This window comes from Culex pipiens, chromosome 2 (assembly GCF_016801865.2).
Source record: "Culex pipiens pallens isolate TS chromosome 2, TS_CPP_V2, whole genome shotgun sequence".
Lineage (NCBI taxonomy): Eukaryota > Metazoa > Arthropoda > Insecta > Diptera > Culicidae > Culex > Culex pipiens.
The window spans coordinates 205154628-205173994 of NC_068938.1; the positions used below are offsets into that span (position 1 = coordinate 205154628).

Here is a 19367-nt window from a genome sequence, read left to right on the forward strand (position 1 = left end):
ATCTCTGAACGCTTTTTGTTGAGACCAGTAACATTAGGTTGTAATTTATATGTTTTTTTTTTAACACTTTCGCACATTCTAGGCCGCAGCAGTACAATGATGAGTTAACAAACTAAAAAAAAGACGTTAGAAAATAAGTGAAACTTATCCAACCCTTACTCGAATGCACTCACAAAAATACAAAAATGAAAGCAAGGTGAATTTTCCCCTCTGTTTACAGTACGCTTACAAAGAAAGAAAGACAGGACCATTTATATTGCCTTTTTAACACTAGCTTGTAGAAGACTAATTTTCCCCCCTCCCACACATTTTTTTTGCTATCTAATTTTTCTCCAAGGTAATTTTAAGATTTAGGGCAATTTAGTGTTTTACAAGGTGGACCCACGGTGCCACGCGTGAGGAGTCTAATGTTTAAGCGATACTTTAAATCTACCGAACCGAAACACACACAATAAAAAGAACAATAAAATAAGTCCATTGACAAAAAAAAAAAATTAAACGCAAAAAAATTATTTTTGTTTTGTGAGTGAACCTCCCTTGTTTAATTAATGTGATTTTAATTTAGAAACTCTAAAAAAAGTATCTCGGGTTAGTTTTCAAAGGTCATAAACTTCAGTGGTAAACAAAGTCGTTTTACGATCGGTTCTCGTTAAATTTACGAATTTTCAAATTCAAAAATGCTTTGAATTGTTCATCTGCACGTCCTTTAAATCTTGTTTTTTTTTTAAAGAAAGATTCAATAATCAACATTTTAATTACCACAGCTTCATTTGAAAAGGTCTAATAAACATAGGTAATCCCATAGCTTTTACTGCCATTCTACGCATAAATGTCCCTAATTACGTTGTTTAACATTTTATCACCCTTATTTGTATTCATCTTACAGCTAAACAGGTAAACAAGATGAAATGCTTCTTAAAACTCATGATTTCGTGATAGAAAATACATGGTGGGACAATTATGCGTAGAAGTACAACGATGGGACAAACAGACTTGGTGTTGTTTTCAATGATTTTCTGAACAAAGTACTAAATTTTATGTGTTTTTCTGAAAGTATACGTAAAATTAAGCTTAAAAATGATAAAAAGTCAGAATCGTTCAAAAATGACATGGGACAATTATGCCTAGAACGGCAGTTTAGGACCTTTGAAAAACTTTTTTTTTTTCATTTTATGTGTTATAGAATACTCAAGGCGGTTTTTAAAATACCCAAAAAGCAAAAAACTTAAAATTGAAAAAGACTTGGTTATCCAGTTGTTATATTTGTATGACCCCTAAACTGCCGTTCTACGCATAATTGTCCCATGTTCAAAAAAGTCCAACTGAGAAAAACGCGATTGAAATTTTTCGACCGTTTTTTGTGTTTCTACACATAATTGTCCCGTGGGTCCCTATTCACCCCATATGTGCCTAATGATCCCAGTTAGCAGTTTATCACTCTTATTTGTAATCCTCTTGCTACACACCAAGTAAACAAGACACAATACTTCGAAAAACTGATCATTTCGTGATAGAAAATACTTGGTGGGACAACTATGCGTAGAAGTACAACGATGGGACAAACAGACTTGGTGTTGTTTTCAATGAGTTTACGAACAAAGTACTAGATTTTATGTGTTTTTCGAAAAGTAAACGTCAAACTAAACCTGAAAATGACAAAAGGTCAGAATCGACCAAAAATGACATGGGACAAATATGCGTAGAACGGCAGTAAACTACGCTTAAGTTATTTAGACTTTTTACATCCAAGATGGTGGCCAATATGGCGGTGAAGAAATATTGAAAAATGCGTTTTGTTATTTAATAGGCAATCAACTACAGTTCAGACTTAATTATCCGAAGGTTTGTATGGGACTCCGTATAATCGAATCACGAAAAAAAAGTTTTTCGTTTTTTTTCTTTTTGACATAAAATTTAATTTTTGCGGCCCCATTTTAGTCAAATTTGAATAGTTAATTACCTATTAAATAATAAAATGCATTTTTTTTTTTCAATGAAAAACTGTGTGCATGGTGAAAAATGAAAAGTGAAGTTTTGGGGGGTTAGTGAAAAAGTGCCTTTTCCATAGCAAGGGTCTCATTCAGCCTCTGTTTTTGATGACCGTGGGTGTTTGAAGGATTGAGTGCGGTTAAAAAAAAGTCAGATGAGCTGACAGTGCGGCGAGGGGTGACAGCTCGTCGGAGCTGAGTGTTTGGTGTCAGTGTGGCAACTTCCACGCCACTAAGCTCGCGGTGGTCGGTGGCGGAACTAAATGAGTGCAGTGATGCCTTATTCACAGAATCCCGGTGAGTTTGTTCCGAGCAAAACGTTTTAGTATTTTGAAAAAGAACTACGCCGCGTCTTTTGCATTTTTATAATTTATGTTTTTAGTTCAATTCACGTCGCGGTTGCTGCAAAAGATTTCCGTTACCGTTTTCGTCGTTGGTTTACTCCGTTTTGTTTGTTTTGTTTTTTGCCTGTACTCGAATAAATTTTCGGTTAAAAGATATTTAAGAAATATACAAATACGTGAATATTACTAAAAATAATAGATACCCAGTTTATTTTCCCTGCGATTCAGTCTTTCCACAGCCGGATGTCTAAGAATGAATCGATATTAATTCAACACCAAAATTTACTCTTAATATTTACTCGATACAGCCGGCTGTATGAGTTTAAAACCTACATAATAATGAAATCGTAAATACCTAAATCTTTATTTTCCCCAGTACAGCGGGCTGACTGAGTATAATAATCTATTATTATAAACATATAAATCAGAAATGCCTAAATCATCCACATTACTCAATACAGCCGGCTGTATGAGTTTAATATCTCAGAATTTAAACCACTTTTTATCAACCCGCAATACCTTTCGAGGTATATCCTAGGGTCCTTTCTACTAACATTGAGTCCAAAACCTCCCTACAAACATCTATACCACTAAGGTGACGCAGGGATCAACAATCAAAAATAAGACAGCAAAAAACTTTTTTTTTTCGTGACTCGATTATACGAAGTGAAGTTTCTCAGATGCCTTCAGATAATCGAGTCTGGCCTGTATTCAAATTTGACCAAAATGGGTTTGGGAATTAGAATTCTATGTTAAAAACAAGAAAATGAAAAAAAGACTATTTTGTTCGTGAATCGATTATTCGAAGTCCCATATAAATCTTCGGATAATCGAACTTCTGGTCTGTACTACATTTTTGAATTTTAATACCTTAGATTTTTTTATTTTTGTATTTTTGATTTTTTTCAAAAAAGTGTTTACGTGGTTTATGGATGGACCCTTATCCAAGTTTCGGTAATCAAATTCGGACGATCCTATATTCCGTATCTAAACCCAAGTTCCATTAATTTTTAATATTTTTATCGTTTCAATAAAAACAAACGCAAAAATTCTATTTACAGATTTTGAGTTTACTCGATCGTAATTCTCGCAACTTGTCGACAAAATATTGAAGAAAAATATATTTTATCAATAGGTAAAAAAAATTCTCTCTGGAACTTTAAAAATCGGACAATTAAAAAATCAGGCAACACATTCAAAGTAGGTATGTTTAAATTACAGCTGGAGATTTGAGGACAGCGACGAAAAATTTGCAAAACTACAAAAAAGAACGATAACTAGGGGAACAGCATCTAATTCCAGCGTGCCTCTAATGTTGGCAGGTCAGAACTTTGACATTCAATTAAAGCTAATTAAAAGCGTTTTCAACTGAAATCGAGTGATAAATAGCTCAATGAGAAGTGAGCAAGCAAGTTTCTATCAAAAGTTTTGCAAAATTTGTTGTTTAAATAGTGAAAATCAGCAAATTGGATGGAGTTAGGAGCGAGTGATTAACTTGCCAAACATACGAGAATTTCCCCTACCCAGCATGAATCTTCAAAGCAAATAAAACACAAATCAATTACAGTATTCTGGACCGCCGCCTCAGTCAGCGCGCACGATTCCAACTTGCTTTTTTTCTTTTATTATTTCCTTGTATCCATACGATATTTCTGCGTGTGGCGCTTGCCGCAAAAATGACCAATCTCTCTTCTCACATGGTAATCGAAACAAAAAAAAAACGAAAAATTCTCCTAAAACAAGCGTATCTTTTTGTAATCCTTTAACTAACTCTGTTTTTTTTCTTCATGTTTTGTTTTACTTAATTTCCTTTCGGTTTTCCTTTCTCTTTCGCTCTCCTTCTCGATTGAACACCTTTCCTAGTACAAACTAAACAATATTCCGAGATTAAATGACGACTATTTACACAGAAAACGAAAGACGCGACAGGAAGAAGCTGCTGCTGCTGCTGCTGCTGACACACGATTTGGTTTCGAATCAGAACATAAACGTTTGCGTTTGAACTTTTTTCCGGTTCCGGTATCTGTTTGCTGTTCTGCTTGTTTTTTTGTTTGTTTGTTACTTGAATGTGTGTAAATTAAACAAATAATAATTTAATAGAGGTGCTCGTTGTTTTCGGTTTTGTTTCTCAGCTTTTTGCTTTTTATTAAATTTTAAATTATATGTACAAAACGAGTCAATCGGTTTGAGTTTTAAGTTCTTTCCTGTTTATGTTAGCGCGCGGCAAACGAAACAATTTGTAATCTTCGGAAAGCGTTTCTCGCACGGTTTGCTTGCAGGCTATTACTTAGTTCAGTGTTTGTGAGTTTGTTTTACTAGGTACATCGAATCTCTGAAGAATTTAATGTAGGAGCTCTTTCTTTTAGTTCGCTTCATCTTTTAACCACAAACTATCGTTACTTAGTAACGAAGCATTTGGGCAACACACCCAGCGAAGTGCTTTTTTCTTGTAATTTTTTTCCACTAACTTTTTAAAAACCATTAACAAATCGTTTACTTATTTTTTTCTCTTGCTTCTGCTGTTGTACACACTAAAGAGCTTTGTTTTTTTTTCTGCTTTATTTCCGACTCTAATGACTATCTCTTTGACGCTGCACAACACAAATCTATATAGAGAACGCGGCTTCGAATCTTGCTTCATCTGCATCTCACAGTTACAAAACTAATTAAATATAATATACCTAGTTTTTTGTTTGTGTTGTTTGTTTGTTTGCTTTTCACCACCCGCTGCATTCCCCTTTTGCCTCTCTGCTCTAATATCAACTAGGAGCTCTTGAGTCGAGCGTAAATTCCTTCTTTTTTTTTGTTGTTCTTCAGCACGCACTAGTTTCCTTCTCCTTTTCTGACCAATAGACCAAATTTCGTTCATATCACATGCGCTGCCTTATTTCTTTTTTATTGTGTTCACAAACCTCATTTTTGTAGGAAATTATTTATTGTATTCTTGACCAAAAAATATAATCTTGTAAATTTTGGTGCGAAGTTCGAGCTTTCATTTCATTTAAGTATTTATTTAAAAAAAACGTAAAAGCCCTTTTCAAATATAATTTTGAACTGTATTATTACGCTGGCCGGCAGCGAAGTTATGAAAATGTATCATTTTTAACAGACTCGAAATCTGGCGATACAGCGTTATTCGTGGTATTCTGTGAAAATTCTGATTTTTTTTTACGATGAGATAAGCAGATTTCTCGTTAATTAAATTTTTGAACATTGAAAACGGATCAACAGTTTCAATGATATCGTCGATTTAAAACATCTGGGTAAATTGTTAACAATTTAAATAACTTCTATTTGGAATTTTCCTTCTTTAAACAGATACAATGTTGGGAAACATGGTCAGGAATCCGAGCTCCATTTTTCGATATCTCGTGACGGAGGGCCGGTACGACCCCTTTCATTTTTCTGGATTTTTACCAAGACACGTTTTTTTTGTGATTTGTAGCTCGAACCGTGAAGAGATAGAAATTTGGTGTCAAAGGGACTTTTGTGTAAAATTGGACGCCCGACTCTAAATTCCGAAAAAACGTATTTTTCATAAAAAAAGTTAAAATATAGTTTTAAAATCTCTACATTTTTTACCATTTCAAAATTTTATACTTTTTTTTATTTCTTGTTTAAATTTTAAAAATACAATTGTAAATTTTTAGTATTTGAAATTTTTAAGTTGCAACTTTTTAATTTGTTATGTTTTGAAATTTAATTTACTTTTTATGATCCTCGGTCCTAACCTGATAGCAGCACCTAAAGGAATCTAATAAAAAAGCAATGAATTTTTTTTTAATTTTTTAGGTTGTTAATTTTTAAGAATACTTGTTTTTAAGTTTTAAAGCATTTAAATTTGTATTTTAATTTTTTTTGAATTTTCAGACTTTTTAAAAGTTTTTTTTAAAGTTCAAAAAAAAAATTCATGTATGGATCAAAAAACAAAATCCAGTTTTTTGAATCTCCAAATTTTAAGTTTTTAAGTTTTAATGTTTTTTATTTCAATGTTATAAATTTTTAAGTTTTTTAGTTTCAAAGTTTAAAAAAAATTAAATATTTTAATTTTTGGTTTTTTAATTAAAAACTTTATGATTAAAACAAAATATTTTTTTTTCAAAAAAATATAATACAGCCTTTAAATTTTCGGCTTTTTAAGATTCTGCTTTTTGAGATTTGGTCTATGAGACAACTTAGGATTTTTAATATTATCATGACGAATACAAAATTAGCAAATACAAATTATTAGATTTTTTAATTTTTTTTTTTCATCAAATTTCCAAATATTTGTTTGGTTAGGAGTGATAAATAGACATTAAGAAGAAAAATTAACGGTTATAAAATGATTGAACATCTTTAAAAAAAAGTATGTTTGCATGTTACAATGAAAAAATGCTGAAAACACGTCAAGTACTTTTTCAAATGGTCATATGAACAAATTTCTTTTAAATCGGCCGAATTCGACCATTTTTATTTTTGTATTTGGCTCAAACTTTGTGAGGGCTTCCCTATGACCAAATTATATTTTTGTATTTGGCTCAAACTTTGTGAGGGCTTCCCTATGACCAAAGAAGCAATTTTTTGTCATTGGTTCACCCATACAAATCTCCATACAGTTTTGGCAGCTAAAAAAATGATACGTAGGTTTTCGAAAATCTGTAACTTTTCAACGATTTTTTTTTGGATTAATTTGGTGTATTCGGCAAAGTTGTAGGTATTGATGAGGACTATTGAGAAAAAAATAGAACACGGAAAAAAATTGCCGATTTTTTAAATTAACGTTTTTTTTCACAAAAACTCAATTTCTCAAAATCTGTATTTTTAAATTTCGAGATTTTTTTATATGTTTTAGGAGATAAAAACCCGCAACTTTTGAGCCATAGAAAACTATGGTAAAAAAATTTGCCGACGAGTTACGAACTTTTGAAAAAACAGTGATTTTAGGAAATTTCGAAATTTGACACATATTTTTTTTATGTAAATGATTTTTTTATGTAAATTGTAAATTGAATTTGCAATTGAAAAGTACTTGACTAAATTTTTGATATTTGGCCCTGTTATCAAGATATAACCACCGATAGTTTGATATCAGCGAAATATTTGCAGTATTTTGATTTTTTTAATAGTAACCATGAGTGACCATTTCCGATTTTTTAAAGTTTAGAACCTCTGGTTGCACAGGAAAATTTAAGTTTTCAAAGTCTCACCCAAACAACCCACCACAGAATCTACAGGGGAGGAACGATGCGTGGACATACCGTGCCAAACGAATCCGGTTGAAGTCGGGTCTTTTTGAAGAGCTGGGCTGGAGTCAAAGTCAAAAAATCCTGAGAAGTCGTCTTAGAAAAGTTCAGCTTGGATTTTTAGAAAAAAAAGTAATACGAGGAGTTTTTCAAATCTGGACCAAACAGAAGTCGAACATCGCACCAAACCCCACTTTGAATACAAACCGGAATATCTCAAACCTTTCGGCGTTTCGTTTTATCGTGTCAAAAAATAAACTCTGCGTGCAGATTTTTTTTCTTTTAAATTAAAAAAAACAAAAACTCTGTTTATTTTCCGATTTAAATAAACATCGCCTAATAGTAGTAGTAGTTGTAGTAGGTAGGTAGTTGGGTAATCTCTTCCCATCCCAATAATTGGAAAGATATTTTTTTTGTTGCTTGCATAATTTGTTCTTACATCCTAGGGTGTGACTAAAAGAGCATTGTGTGTGTGTGTGTTTTTGTTTGTTTGTTGTTGCTGAATTGCTAGAGCGAGCTTCTCCCGCTTTTTTCTTTTCTAGTGAGTGAACGTGCACACGCTCGCGCAGCGACGACGGCTAATTTAGCCAAGAACGTTTGCAGGAAAAGAAGGTAGAAGGTAGAAGAAGTAGTTTGTTAGGATTTACTTGTTCATGTCCGCTGCCGATCTCCGCCGGTGCTTGCTGGCCAGCGCGTTCATCACGTTCTGGTGCTGCTGGGCGGCGGTGACCACCTGGGCTTGGGCCTGAGCTGGCGCCGGCGGAGGCGTTATCGTTGGCAAGGGAAGCGGCGACACGACGCTGTTGTTGATGATGCTGATTTGCTGTTGCTGCTGCTGTTGTTGCTGATGCTGGACCGGCTGAATGGTTTGCTGCTGCTGCTGGATGTGAATTTGCGTGGTGGCGGATTGTTGTTGCTGTTGTTGCTGTTGTTGGTTGGCGGCTGCGATTAATTGCTGTTGCTGCTGGTGGTGTTGGTGTTGCTGTTGAAGACGCTGTTGGAGCTGCTTTGCCGTCATCACTAGCTGATTTGTGGCACCGCCGCTGGTGGTCACGTTCAGCGTTTGGCCCAGCTGTTGCGCGTGATGTGTGGCTGAGAAAGAGACAATACTGTTAGTCGCCAAACCCTAGCACAAGGTCTACAAGGGGCAAACCCTTACCGGTGATGGGTGTGGCAATCTTCAGCGTCGAGCCGGCCATGCTCCGCTGCTGGGCCACGCGGGCCGCAATCTGCTTGGCGGTGATGGGCGTGGTGACGGACGTCACCACTGGAAGCTGTCCGCCGACGCGTGGCCGCTGACTAATGTTGAGCAACTGGATCTGCTGGCCCGGCTGGCCGGTGTTGACCGTGAGGGGCGTGCCGGCCCGCAAGCTCTGCTGACTCAGTCCCTTCATCCCCGAGGTAACAAGTTGAGCTGGAAGCAGGGAAAAAGATGAATAAATTTGAGTTATGTGCCTCATATTTGAAATATTTGTATTTTTTTTATTATTTTACTTAATACTTGTGTAGAGTACAACATCCTCAAAAATAACTCATCCATAAAGTTATTTTAACCTAAAAAATAACCCATTGAGATATTAAAAATAATGCCTACCTAAATAACCCGACGATTCTTTACGGACATTTACAGTTACGATTTTGGGCAACATAGATATCAAAACTGATCTTAAACGAACATTGTTATATTTACAAGATAAATAAGTTTCATGTAATCCAATGGGCAGGGGTAAGTGGAGGACCATCATCATCATCATATCTAGGTTATTTACTTTTTCAAAACAACCAATGCGCCATGTGTTTCCTACGTACAAAGGACCTTTTGAAAAATTAAGCGATATATACAAAAAGCGTAGAAATATCACTAAAATAACTCACTTGGTTATTACAGTCGACTCTCTGATTGTCGATCTTCCCAATCTCAATATTGTTCCATCTACCGATGATTTCTTCAATCCCTTCCTACCTCGATATTTCTCTTGCTGGAAGAATTTCTCCCTCCCTTGGATTCTACTTGGTCTAAGATTTTAACCTTTTCATGGCTTGCATAGACACTTTCCTTTGCGAAACGCAGTTTTGAAAGGTGTTTGGCATTTATTTGTTTTTGTTTAGAGGACGTTGCCATCGTTTTCTCCCATAGCTTGGTATCAGGAAAAAATAAATAAATCGAGTATTCATTTTGCATAATTCTGTAAACTGATGATTCTATTTCTCGATGATCCCTTGGTTGAATACAAGGGAATGATGGAAAGTGAGGAATCACAAATCTGCATAACTGATTTCAAGATTGTTCCTAAGGGACCATCCATAAACCACGTGGACACTTAAGGGGGGGGGGGGGGGGGGGGGGGTATGGCGATTGTCCAAGCTCCATACAAAAAAGTTTTTTTGTATGGACAATTGGGTCCTAAAATGAAGCTTAGATTGCTGATATTATTGTTTACAGCGATAAAGCTTATTTTTCTGAGTACAATGACCCTTTGTACGACCACAAAGAGTTTAAAATGGATTTTTAAATCAATTTTGAAAAAATAACCTCGCGGTCCTTCTTGACAGAAAAGCTCCTACTTGACAGCTCGTTCCAAGGGGACCATAGTTGATCCATCGAAAAAATGTTGTCTTGTCAAAAAAAAATTTGCATTAAATTGAAAAAAAAGTGATCAGAAAAGGTTTTTAATCGTGTTTTTAACCATTGTACATAAAAATTGACATAGGGCTTTAGTACCCAATTGTCCACGAAGGGGGGGGGGGTAACAGATTCCCAAAAAAGTGTCCACGTGGTTTATGGATGGTCCCTAACTTAAAATGGACAAATAAGGCTCTTTACTGCTTTATTTGAATGTTTGTTTACAGGACGCCGAAATATTCAAGAATTTTATGTCGGAAAAATAGGTATTTAAATCAAATCCAATATTTTTGTTTAAAAGTGTCTTTGCCAATTATAGCTAAGTATGTGGCAGTGCGTGGCCGAATGGTTACGCTGTCCGCTTTGTAAGCGGATGATTCTGGGTTCGATTCCCATCTGCTCCAACCTTCCATCGGATGAGGAAGTAAAATGTCGGTCCCGGCCTTGGTTGTTAGGCCGTTAAGTCATTCCAGGTGTAGGAGTCGTCTCCATGCCATAAGTACAAACAACACACCAAACCAAGCCTACTCCGGTGGAATCGCTGGAGGCGGTTGAACTCGTAATCCAAAGGTCGTCAGTTCAAACACTGGGGTGGAAGGTTCCTTGGAGTAGAAAGAGGTTTGGGTGCTCTCCCCATTCAAGCCTTCGGACTCCTAGGTTCGAGCAGAAACTTGCAATAGAGACCACAAAAGACCCGGGGGTCGTTAATGTGGATGGTTTGATTCTTGAGCTAAGTATGCAAATCGGAAGGAATGCGATCAAGAAATGTTGCGCATACTTTTCGTGACATGAAATTACTGAAATTATCAAATTATGAAGTTTAAAAATATAAAATTATGAAGTTATGAAAATATGAAATTAGAATATCATTTCATTCTAAAATTCTAAAATTTTTATTTTTTAATTCCTAAATTCGGTAATTTCGGAATACACTCGTCCGGCGGCAGCTGAATATTCATGCAGTCCCACGTCGCATGTCCGGATGTAGACCTAAGGAAGACCTTGCAGCGAGTATTTTATTTTAATTTTTTATTCTTAAATTATTAAATTCTTAAGTTTATATTTTTTCAAATTCCTAACAACTTCATACATTCTCAAATTCTTAAATACTTAAAATCTTAAATTTTGTAATTCTTAAATTCTGAAATTCTTATATTCTTAATTTTTTTAAATTATTTAATTCTTAAATTTTAAAATTCTTGGATTCTGAAATTCTGAAATTCTGAATTCTTAAATTCTGAAATTCTGAAATTCTTAAATTCTGAATTCTGAAATTCTAAAATTCTAAAATTCTAAAATTCTAAAATTCTAAAATTTTTAAATTCTAAAATTCTAAAATTCTAAAATTCTAAAATTCTAAAAATCTAAAATTCTAAAATTCTAAAATTCTAAAATTCTAAAATTCTAAAATTCTAAAATTCTTAAATTCTTAAATTCTTAAATTCTTAAATTCTTAAATTCTTAAATTCTTAAATTCTTAAATTCTTAAATTCTTAAATTCTTAAATTCTTAAATTCTTAAATTCTTAAATTCTTAAATTCTTAAATTCTTAAATTCTTAAATTCTTAAATTCTTAAATTCTTAAATTCTTAAATTCTTAAATTCTTAAATTCTTAAATTCTTAAATTCTTAAATTCTTAAATTCTTAAATTCTTAAATTCTTAAATTCTTAAATTCTTAAATTCTTAAATTCTTAAATTCTTAAATTCTTAAATTCTGAAATTCTTAAATTCTTAAATTCTTAAATTCTTAAATTCTTAAATTCTTAAATTCTTAAATTCTTAAATTCTTAAATTCTTAAATTCTTAAATTCTTAAATTCTTAAATTCTTAAATTCTTAAATTCTTAAATTCTTAAGTTCTTAAATTCTTAAATTCTTAAATTCTTAAATTCTTAAATTCTTAAATTCTTAAATTCTTAAATTCTTAAATTCTTAAATTCTTAAATTCTTAAATTCTTAAATTCTTAAATTCTTAAATTCTTAAATTCTTAAATTCTTAAATTCTTAAATTCTTAAATTCTTAAATTCTTAAATTCTTAAATTCTTAAATTCTTAAATTCTTAAATTCTTAAATTCTTAAATTCTTAAATTCTTAAATTCTTAAATTCTTAAATTCTTAAATTCTTAAATTCTTAAATTCTTAAATTCTTAAATTCTTAAATTCTTAAATTCTTAAATTCTTAAATTCTTAAATTCTTAAGTTCTTAAATTCTTAAATTCTTAAATTCTTAAATTCTTAAATCCTTAAATTCTTAAATTCGTAATTTCTTAAATTCATAAATTCTTGACTTTTTTTTGATAAGGTCCTATAAACAAATGTAAACATTGAGTGTATCCCGCTTACTCCGATCGACTTTGACATAAGGTGTGAAAGGGATACACTCAATGTTTACATTTGTTTATAGGACCTTATCAAAAAAAAGTCAAGAATTCTTTAATTTTTGAATTTCAAGTTTTTAAATTTTTCAATTTTTTAATTTTTAAGTTTTTAAATTTTTTAAATAATTTCAATTTGTAAATTCTCTAATTTAAAAATTTCTATATTAAAACTTCTGGAATTTTTCAGGTTTCGAAATTAAAATGTTTTGAGCTATTGAATTTAAAAATACAATAATATTATAATTATTATTCAGGTTTGCATATTTTTATTTTGAATATCCATATTTCAGATTCATCAAGATATTTCAATAAGTTATTCATTAAAACATTGTAGGAAATTTGGGTTGCATAAATATATCATTGACTGAGTGATACTCATTGTGTTTTGTTTTTGGGATACCCGACCAGGGCTTGAAAAAGGATCGGTCACTGACTATCAGTTGACACACACGAAGTCTCTTTCTCTCTTTCCTATGTCTTTCTTGCTTGTGTGGCGAAAGCAATCATTTGAATGCAGTCATGAGGAAGGCGGACGGAATTTATGAACTCGATCGTAATTTCTCGATTCACGATCGGGGTATCTCCATCAAAATATTACGATCGTATTTTGTCAACGGTAAGATCTACTGTCGACAAATTGCTATTTAAAACTAAATTCTAAAATAAAAAATCTAAAAACTTATTTTTTGTAATTTTAATAGCTTGAGAGTTTTAAAATTCTCAAAACTACTTTGAAAATATCACCATATATATGTTATAAACTAAAACAATTTTTGTTGACATGTTAAATTTTTTGAAATTGATAAAATTGGCCAAATAACGAAAAATAATAATCATCAAAAACGGGTATTCCCCTCTTACCAATTGGCAACGAAAGAAGACTGGACCCGCCGACGCTGGTCTGCGGGTTCGTAAGCACCACCGTCTGCGTATTCTGCTGCTGCTGGTGATGGTGCTGCTGCTGCTGACCGGCATTCGCCCCAATCAGACTAGCCGTCGACACGGTCACCGAGTTCCCAAGCTGGGTCGTCCCGATGACGTTGCCGGCCGAACTCGACACGGGCACCGACACCAGCAAACTCGTCGTCTGATGGTTATTACCGGCCGCCGCAGCAGCACTGTTGGCCGCAGCGTTCAGCACACTAGCGGTGGCGTTGGCCGGACTAGCCGACGACAGCGACAGCGAGATTGGCTGCGAGAGGCCGGGGATTTGAACCTGGTTGGAAATGGGAGTGGTTGGTTAGCGATGATGGTGTTGTCGTGGTTTAGGGCGATTCGACTTACCTGGACATTCTGCAGCCCCGGAATCGACGCCATAGCACCGTGCAGGCTGGCCAGGTTCAGTCCCTGCAGATTGACCGTCGTTTGGTGGGGCGTCTGATGAGTGTGCTGCTGCTGCTGCTGCTGTTGCGTGTGAAGCGTCGCCGGCGGAGGACTAGAAAGTGGCGATATCGACGACGAGGGCGACTGAATTTGCAGGTGCGTTTGCTGTTGAGATTGCTGGGGCGTTTTGGGCGACGGTATCGTGAACTGCAGCCCGGCCGGACTCGCCGCCGGATGTGGGTGCGATTGTTGTTGTTGGTTATTGGTTAGGTTAATAGTACTACATGAAGTCAGTCTTTCGATTAATGCTGAAGTATTATTACTAGAGTTGCTGCTACTACTATTGTTACTGCCTAGGTTAGCGGTATTCGTCACGGTTCCGTCCGCCGCCGTCACTTGTTGCTGCTGCTGCTGCTGAGGAGAGGGAGAAGTGGTCGCCAGCAGGGCGCTTAGGCCGGACATGTTGTTGAAGATGATGTTTCCGGCGGGTGTTCCAGCGTTGTTGACCTGCATGCCGCCGCCACCGCCGCCTCCGCCCACCGAAACCGACGTCGTCGAGGACGCGTTCGAGTGGTCACTCCCACTGGGCGACGAAATTCCCTGTATCTGCAGCTGGATGTCACTGCCCGTGCCGGTCGCGATCCGTCGGATGCCATCCGCGCCCTGAATTTGCAGCTGAATGCCACCGCCGGAGCCATCACCTCCCGCGGGGCCACTTACCCGCCGGATGGTGCCCCCCAGCGCGGCCATCACGGCCGCCGTCGTCGACGAACTGTTGGCGCTATTCGTGTTGATGTTCAATATCCGTTGATTTGTACTGTTGATGATCAGCTTGCTGGTGGTGTTGTTGGACGCGTTGACAAAGTTCTGGCCGCCGGCGCCGCTCGCCGCCGAAACGTTGAAACTTTGGGGAAGATTCGACGTGGTTAGGATCGCCGGAGGGGACGCCAGTTGGGATGCCAACGCCGACATGGTCACCCGGTGTTGCTGCTGTTGTTGGGTGTGTTGCTGGGATTGTTGTTGTTGTTGCTGGTCGATTGCCGGCTGGATGTTGATGAGCTGAGTTTGACCAATGCCACCACCCGCCGGATTGCTACTGACTGCGATCAAGTTCGTGTGGTTCAGTATCCTCTGGCCTCCACCCGGCTGTTGTTGGATTTGAATCTTCCGAGCTCCGACGCTGTTGAACAACGCCGCCGCGGCACTACTCGATATCGTGGTCGTCCCGGTGGCCTGATGGTGGTGAATGGTATGTTGCTGAGGTTGTTGCTGCTGAACGCCTTGATGCAACTCTGTTTTTACTGGGACCGACAAATTACTGCTCAGCACAGGGGAGTTGGTCATCGCAGCCGGTGCACTGTTCAGCAAGCTAATGATCGCAGCGTTCGAGTTGGATTTATTCTGTTGTTGTTGCTGCTGCTGTTGCTGTTGTTGTTGTTGCTGTTGTTGTTGTTGCTGTTGCTGCTGTTGCTGATTGGCACGAAACTGGTTGGCCGAGTTCATGATGCTGAGCGCGATCGCGTTAATCTCCGGATTGTTCGTATGGATGGTGGTGGTGGTGCTTTGATTCTGCTGCTGGGACTGGACATGCTGCGTTTGTTGTTGTTGTTGCTGCTGCTGCGAGGGCTTATTCTCGAGTCGAACCAGCAACGGGACACGGTTCCCGGTGGCGGCACCCGCCGTTACGGCGCCCTGATTGATGACCGTGGCAGTTTGTGGAGCTGAGGTAAAGGTAAAGCCTTGAATGTTTTGCGTTCCGGGTGCGCCTGGGCCAACGGTCTGTCCAGTGGGTTGCACCAGCAGCAGCGTTTGTTGCTGTTGAGGGTGCGCTTGAGCTTGAATTTGCTGAACCTGCTGCTGCTGCTGGGCAGGTTGCTGTTGCTGGATGGTGATGTTGGCCTGCGGCTGTGCCTGCTGCAGTTGTTGCGCGACGCCGGAACTGCTGGAAGTATCACAGGTGGTAAAGATTTGCTGCTGCTGTTGCTGACCGACGATGGTTTGCTGTTGGACAGCAAGTTGTTGGGGATGTTGTTGCTGTTGCTGTTGCGGCTGGAGGGTGGCCCCTCCGATGGTGATGATGTTTGTGGACGGTCCGGCGGTAATGATTTGCTGCATTTGTTGTTGCTGCTGCTGTGGCGTCGGTGCGGCCGCCACGACTTGGGGCTGCTGCTGCTGCTGAACGATCTGTTGAACAACCTGCACGGGCGCCTGATTGCCTGGAAGCACGCTCGGATTGGTCGCGTTGATCGTCGCCGTCGTCGTCGTTGTGGTTGCCACGTTACCGACGCCGGCTGAAGCAATCTGCGAGACCAGCGCGGTGTTCGTTGCTTGCAGTCGCGTGATCAACGCGTGCGTCGGGTTGGACTGGAACTGTTGCTGAATTTGCGTGATTTGCTGTTGGATATGAGATTGATTCGTTTGCATTGCTTGTTGTTGCTGCTGTTGTTGTTGTTGTTGCTGCTGCTGCTGCTGTTGCTGAACACTTTGTTCGCGCATTCCGGCCGTGTGTAGCACCTTTGGCACCTGCCCCGGCACCAGATGGGTAATTTTGACCGATTTGCGACCCTCCTCGGTGAATATCTCCGTAAATTGCTGGATGTAACGGTGTGCGTGCGCGCGAGTTCCCAGCGTAAACTGACAAGCTTCGCCGTTGCGTTCGCTCTCGCGATAGTCCCGGTCCACGTACAGCTCTCCGAGGTACTCCGAGTTTGACGGCCGCTGGAAAATCGACAGCTTAATGTGGTACGTCCTGGTGTCTCCCCGATTGACCACCCGATCCGTCTCCAAAATGTACTCCTCGATCAGCTGCGGTATGCAGTCTCGGCTCTCCTTCGGACCGTCGTACTTCCGGGCAAACTTCTCCACGTTCACTTCGCTAGGGGCCGCCAACTCGGGCAGGTCCAGACTGGGAACGCGCACCGTCGAGCTCACGTCCGACGGCTTCTTGGGCAGTGTGAAGCTAACCACGCTCCGCTTGGTGGCCGCGTACTGACGGGGCTTCGCACGGTACTTTGTCATGAAGTCGCTCAGTTCCAGCCCGAAGCTGTGCGTGAACTGGTCCGTTTTCCTCTTGCGGTTGATCGCCACCTGGGAGAACTTTTTCGCCTGCCGCCGGATCGGGTTCGTGTTGAACATTTGCCTCCGGTGCTGGTGATTGATCGCCATCCGTCCCACCTCCGGATTCGGATCGAGACAGAGCGGTTCCGCGGTCGCAAGCACCAGCTGACTTTCGAGGGCAAGCTTCTCCTCGGCGCTCCAGTCGCCCTCCGCCGTCAGCAGGTTCACGTCGGCCAGCAGGGTCTGCAAAGATTTCAAGAGATGCCATCAGTACATGCTTTTGCTAGATGATGTCGGCGGGGTTGGATCAGTCGGCAGAATGTCAAATGACAGAAATTTAAATCGAGAATGGCCGACTGTTAAACAGCAGAAAAGGTCAATTGGCAGAATTTAAAATGGCAAAAATGGTCCATGTGACAGAAAGAATCAATAAGCAGAAAATCAAAAGGCAGAAAAATTAAAGGGCAGAATTTTAAATGGCAGAAAGTTGAACAGCAAAAAAAATGGCAGCATGGCTAGTTGGCAGGATAATTAAATGGCAGAAAATCAAAAGGGCGGAAAAGTTACTCGGTTATTATGTTATTATTGACAGAAAAGTTAGTTGGCAGAATAGTCAAGCAGGAGAATAATTAGATTAGGCAGGAGAGTTGAATGGCAGTATAATCGAATGGCAGAATATTCAAATGACAGATTTCGTGTTGAAAAATGTGTAACTTTACATCAGGAACTGGTGAAATTTTATCAGTTCTATTGAACTTAATTTGAATTTTAACACATTTTACTAAATTTAGATTTTAAACCTTCAAAAATGTACTCAATTATTGTAAACCATTGCGAAAATTTCAATCTGGATAATCGAATCACGATTTTTTTTTATTTAAAAAATAAAATGGGGGGTCTAACCTAAAATATGGCTTAAAAAATGCTCCAAAGGTTATCTGATTTTCTTTAATATAATATTAAAGCCCTTAAAAAAAGCCGCACTTAAAAATTTAAGATTTTTCATATTTAATTTTTTTGAATTTAAGAAATTTGTTTTTTTTTATTATTTTTAAGGATTTAAGAATTTTAAAATTTCAGGATATTTATATAAATTCATGAATTTTGAATTTTTATAGTGTTGGTTTATAAATTGTTTGATTTCTGGAAATCTTTTTTTCTATGTGTTTAAATTTTGAAAATGTTTTTCTTTCGAAAAAAAAAAAAAAAGAAATTGTTGTTTTATTAAAGATACTTTAACCCTATGATTAAATCCCTCTCATAAATTTGGACAGAGGTTTAAAAAAATATTCAAGGTTGCTTGATTACGTTTTTTAAAGCATAAAAGGCACTTTAAAAAAAAACAATAATTTTTAGGAAAGAAAAATTTAATTCTTTTTTTTTGTTAAATTTGCTTGCAAGTTAAGTTAAAAAATGATTGGACTATATTTTAGACGTTTTCGAAAATTGAAATTTGTTAAAAACGATTTTTTACTGTCTCGTATTATATCTCAAAAATGACATTTTATGTACAGTCCAGACTCGATTATCCGAAGGTCTTAGAAAAATTTTACTAAATTTTGAACCACAAAAAAAAATGTATTCGTTGGCTTATTTTTTGTTCAGCTTAAATATGACATTACGCTGTGATTAAGAATTATATATCCAAGATGGCGGCCAAAATGGAGGCGATGAAATAATGAAAAAAAAAGATCATTTTGTAATTTAATTGGCAATCAATCAATTATTCAAATTTGACTGAAATGGGGTCACAGAACTCGAATTTGATGTAAAAAGAACGAAAAAAAAATTGTTTGATTGTCCGGAGTAGAAGTCCTGTTAGAAAATTATCAAAAAATTATTAATTTGCACAATTTGATGACAAGCGAAAACAATATTTTTTTATGAACTGACTGTTTTCTGAATTGTTTACATAAATTTTTCACCTACAGTTTGCTGAAGATATTTTTATATTTTATATTTAAAGCATTTCTGTATGGATAGCTACCAAAATTGTATGTAGGTTTGTGTGGACGAACTTTGGAAGCAAACTTTGGAAGCAAATTAGCATTTTTGATCAAAGAAAAAGTAGTCACAAAATTTCATACAAATTACAAATAAAATTTAAAGAAATGGAAAATGTTAAGAAGAATTACTTGGTTGACAGCAGGCGTGACTGAATGTTTACGCTGTTCGCTTTGCAAGCGGATGATCATGCGTTCGATTCTCATCTGAAACTGCCTTCAATTGGATGGGAAAGTAAAACGTCGGTCCCGGCATTAGTTGTTTTTAGGCCGTTAAAGGAGTTATTAGACTACGGCAAACAAACAAACTCACAGTTTCGACAGTTTTTCGGAATGTGTTTGCAGAAATGTCAGCCTGCATACATTTTGCTTTGTTTGCGAGTTTAGTAAACTGTCGAACACAAAAAAGTGCAAGTTTCTTTGT

General features: G+C 37.3%; 1 protein-coding gene across 3 annotated transcripts in view; it reads right to left on the reverse strand.

The window, feature by feature from the left end:
* Nucleotides 1-4137: 4137 nt before the first annotated feature.
* LOC120422208 (uncharacterized) overlaps nucleotides 4138-19367 on the reverse strand; it is a 43911-nt gene continuing 28681 nt past the window's right edge. For all 3 annotated transcript variants that reach the window (XM_039585590.2, XM_039585591.2, XM_052707321.1), the window contains 4 exons: nucleotides 13845-17183; nucleotides 13422-13776; nucleotides 8717-8971; nucleotides 4138-8649 (listed from right to left, as the gene is read on the reverse strand). In XM_039585590.2, the coding sequence (XP_039441524.1) occupies nucleotides 8201-8649; nucleotides 8717-8971; nucleotides 13422-13776; nucleotides 13845-17183 (4398 nt within the window). In that variant the 3' untranslated portion in view covers nucleotides 4138-8200. The remainder of the gene's footprint in view (nucleotides 8650-8716; nucleotides 8972-13421; nucleotides 13777-13844; nucleotides 17184-19367) is intronic.